Source organism: Euprymna scolopes, chromosome 2 (assembly GCF_053919585.1).
Source record: "Euprymna scolopes isolate OS-2025 chromosome 2, ASM5391958v1, whole genome shotgun sequence".
Taxonomy (NCBI): domain Eukaryota; kingdom Metazoa; phylum Mollusca; class Cephalopoda; order Sepiida; family Sepiolidae; genus Euprymna; species Euprymna scolopes.
In genome coordinates, this window is record NC_136483.1 from 100,729,811 (window position 1) to 100,734,810 (window position 5,000).

Below are 5,000 nucleotides of genomic sequence, written 5' to 3' on the forward strand. Positions count from 1 at the left end.
ATAATTAAATACCTACAGACACTAGTGTTTCATCCTTTCGGGATTCTTCAGTGCAGGGTGTCACGATTACTACCAGTCGAACGATTCGAACCCCGCGACACGAGATATCTCTGGCTCGATTAGCGGAGGCCGTATCCATTCGGCTACCATTAATCGTGTGAAATAGCGTTGAATTTTAAACATTTTAATTTAAATGTTCATTACGTCAGACAGACAGTGATCAAATCGTTATACGATGATCTACGCATAAGAGCTAAATTGACCGACTTTTAATTCAACAGAAAGTGCTCAACAATAAGAAACGTATTTCTTAAAGGGGCTGTCATAATTATTTTTTTACTATAATAATTAAATACCTACAGACACTAGTGTTTCATCCTTTCGGGATTCTTCAGTGATTGGTAGTAATTATTTGTAAGTGTGTCCACCAAAAGAGTGCTCAATGTTTAGACAGAGCCAAAATAAGTGAATTTAGTTTACAAAGAAATGGCTACACATAAGCATACATGTTTCAGAGAAAAACCAATACGGGAATCGCTTCGTCAGGCCAAGGACATCTGTGAGATGTCCTTGGCCTGACGAAGCGATTCCCGTTTGTAAACTAAATTCACTTATATATATATATATATATATATATATATATATATATATATATATATATATATATATATATATATATATATATATATATGCAGTGATGATCATATTTATTGGCACGGTAAAATAAAAGTTAAATTTTGTCTAATAAATTCTAAAAAAGGAATTAAATTAAAGAAAATAATAAAGTATATTATGTATTTTTAACTGGCCTTTCCGATGCAGCAATCGGATGTTAGAAAAAATAAATAACAAAGGAACAACAAACATAATTGCAAAAAACCCTTGTTCAAAATTATTGGCACGGCTTTGTTTTTCTTTTAGTATCAGTATAATATCAATCAATTTCCGGTTTACGTGCTTTCTGAACTTTTTTATAGCCATATTATGCTTGTTTAACGCTAATTCAGTGAATAATTTTTTTCAGATAATTTTTAGATAGCGATTTATTTAAACTATTATAAGTGACTAAATTATAATTTTCAATCGCCATGGTTAAAACTAAGGAACACAGCGAAAACGTCAGGAAGCTTGTTTTAGCATGCCATACCAATGGGGAGGGCTATGATAAGATTTCAAAGAAGCTAAACCTTCCCAAATCCACTGTTAGAGCCATAATAAACAAGTTCAAATCGCAAGGCCACGTTATGAGTTTAGAGGGTAGAGGGAGAAAAAGGATTCTTTCCCCAAGAGATGAACGGAAAATTGTTCGACAAGTAAAACAAAACCCAAGGATCTCTGTTGGGGAGATTGTTGATGAACAGAGCACCTCTGGAGTGAATGTATCTCGACATACAGTTGGTAGAGTTTTGAAGAGAGCTGGTTTAAAAGCATGTCGTCCGAGAAAGACTCCCTTATTGAAGCCTATGCACCTGAAAGCAAGGCTAGCCTTTTCAAAACGTCATATTGATAAAGATGTTGCATTCTGGAAACGGGTTCTATGGACTGACGAAACGAAAATAGAGTTATTTGGCCATAATAAAGTGTCTTATATTTACAGAAAATCTGGCGAAGCTTTCCTGCCTAAGAACACCATACCCACAGTGAAGCACGGTGGAGGCAGTTTGATGTTTTGGGGATCCTTTGCTGCCTCTGGACCAGGGCGACTTGTTAAGGTCACAGGTAGCATAAAAAAGGAAGATTATGTTAAAATATTGGATGAAAACCTGAAAGACTCTGCTAAAGAGCTCTCACTTGGTCGTCGTTGGTGGTTCATGCAAGATAATGACCCAAAGCATTCGGCTAAACTGACTAAGAAATGGCTTGAGGACAATCATATTAATGTTTTGGAGTGGCCATCACAAAGCCCAGACCTTAATCCAATTGAAAATTTATGGAGAACATTAAAATTGAGGGTAATGCAAAGGAAGCCTAAGAATCTTATTCAATTGGAGGATTATTGTCAGGAAGAGTGGGCTAAAATTACTACTGAAGAGTGCAACAACTTTGTTGTAAACTATGAAAAGCGACTGAGGAAGGTAATCAAGGCCAAAGACTATAAATTGATTATTAAATAAATCGTGCCAATAATTTTGAACGAGGGTTTTTTGCAATTATGTTTGTTGTTCCTTTGTTATTTATTTTTTCTAAAATCCGATTGCTGCATCGGAAAGGCCAGTTAAAAATACATAATATACTTTGTTATTTTCTTTAATTTAATCCCTTTTTTAGAATTTATTAGACAAAATTTAACTTTTATTTTACCGTGCCAATAAATATGATCATCACTGTATATATATATATATATATATATATATATATATATATATATATATACACACACATATATATATGTGTGTATATATATGTGTATATATATATATATATATATATATATATATATATATATATATATATATATATATATATATATATATATATATATATAAACAAACTCCAATAGCATAAATCAGATCAATACTTGAAGAATACCCATCCTAGGATGGAAAAAATTAATTCCTTGATTAGAACAGTTCTACAACTTCAAAAAGAAAAAAGAAAAAAAAAAAAGAAAACCCACAAAAGAACAAAAAAAGATAAACAAGTATATATATATATATATATATATATATATATATATATATATATATATATTATTTTCATATTTTCAATATTTGTTTTCTTTCATATATTTTTAATATTTTTATTTATGTTTTTTATATCAGTCTTTTAATATTTTTAAAACATTTTAATGAATACTTTTAAATACTTTTCTTTTCATATTTTTTAAACATTTTAATGAATACTTTTAAATACTTTTCTTTTCATATTTTTAATATATATTTAAAATATTTTTAATATATATTTTTAAATATTTCTTTTTTAATATTTTTATATACTTTTAAAATATTTTCTAATATATAATTTTCTTTACTATAATTTATATATATATATATAAATTTATATATATATATATATATATATATATATATATATATATATATATATATATATATATATATATATAAAGAACACAATTATTTTTGTAAATTTTTTTACAAATTATATTTTATATGAATTTATTGTCCGACAGCATACTCAAATAAGAAATATATTTATATACAGGGTGACCCAAAAAAAAAAAAAACCTAAATGGAGGCCATCTAGAACATATGCTGTAGAACGGAGAAAAAAAAGGCCAAAGACCCTTGTGTTTTGAATATAATAAACTAGTTATGACCAAAGTTTCATTTCATTCAGACAAATCACTAAGAAACGGGGCCTAATTAGAGTTGGGCCCGTTTCGGGGGGGGGTCACCCTGTATGTATGTATGTATGTATGTATGTATGTATGTATGTATGTATGTATGTATGTATTTGTGTATATGTCTATTGGGGTGGAGAGGGCTCCCGTAAGCCGTGGTGAAGGCAACCTTTCTAGGAGAAGCAAATCTCTGATTTAAAAAACCATAAAGCGGAAGACCAGTACCCGCATTAAGCTGGTCTGCAGTTTAATTTGTTGCTGGCTATCTTGCTCTTGCTTGTTGCTGGATCTCAACATTTTGAACCGAGAGAGAGACTTAGCTGTCGTACAAAGCTAAGACTCTGTAACATCATATTTGTATAGATACTCCCTCAGGCATTTGGGCTCATGGATTTTAAATGTCTGAGGGAGTGGCACTCGTCTGATAAGACGTTGCAATCATCACATCATGTATGTATGTAGTAACCCAGTACTACTTGCCTCATGGTCGGGTCACCGGCGACTAAACTGGTTCTCCCACCAGACTTGTTTGGTGAGGAGGGCGGCTAGTCGCTCTGAAGGATTAAAAACAAGACCTTTCAAAGGGCGGATGAACCCTTTTTCAGGGTCAATGGCCAACTAGCACCGTGTATATTTGTGTGTATGTATATATGTGTTGGGGTGGAGATGGCTCCCGTAAGTCGTGGTGAAGGCAACCTTTCTAGAAGCAAATCTCTGATTTAAAAAAACATAAAGCAGGAGACCAGTACCTGCATTAAGCTGGTCTGCAGTTTAATTTGTTGCTGGCTATCTTGCTCTTGCTTGTAGCTGGGTCTCAACGTTTTGAAACCGAGAGAGAGATTTAGCTGTCGTACAAAGCTAAGACTCTGTAACTTCATCTTTGTATAGATACTCCCTCAGGCATTTGGGCTCATGGACTTTAAGTGTCCGAGAGAGTGGCACTCGTCTGGCAAGACGTTGAAATCATCATATATATATATATATATATATATATATATATATATATATATATATATATATATTCTTTTAATATTTTTATTGTTTTTGAATATTTTTGGATATATATATATATATATATATATATATATATATATATATATATATTTTTATATATATATATATATTAATATGTTTTTTTAATATTCTTTAATATATTTTCTTTTAATTTTTAAGGGTTACAATATATATATATTCTTTTACAGATTTGGCTGAAGATTTGGACTGTGCCGTCCGATATTTACAAGAGGCTGAGAATCGCGATAAAGATGAGCCCGTAAGCAATTTTGCTGCAACAAATATCTATTATAACTAGGGCTGTGACAACAGCATATTCTTTTCATTGTTTTGACTCTTGAGTATATATCCGCTAATATCTTATATGTTTTTATATAGACTGATGTGGTTCTCGGTTAATTGACTGTGTCTTACTGTCTCGCATATATACTTGAGAGTCAAAAGAATGAAAAGAAATATTCTGTTGTCACAGCCCTTATTATAACGATTTCTTTTTTTGATTCTTTTTTGCTATAAAACCAAAATAGCGGAAGTACTTATTGAAAATGTGTAAAAGATCGTTTATATTATTTGGATTATTTGGATTGCTATTCTTATCTTGGATGTTATCGCCATAACGTTTTGACTAATATAACATCGGATTTGTTTCTTTTTTTTTTTTAAGTAGTGCCTTATTGGATATGGC

General features: G+C 31.1%; 1 protein-coding gene across 1 annotated transcript in view; it reads left to right on the forward strand.

Moving 5' to 3' along the window:
- Positions 1 to 5,000, forward strand: part of LOC145293344 (sperm-associated antigen 16 protein-like) — an 80,539-nt gene that overhangs the window by 7,213 nt on the left and 68,326 nt on the right. Inside the window, exon 3 of the mRNA XM_080139988.1 lies at positions 4,504 to 4,574. Coding sequence (XP_079996114.1) covers positions 4,504 to 4,574 — 71 coding nt within the window. The remainder of the gene's footprint in view (positions 1 to 4,503; positions 4,575 to 5,000) is intronic.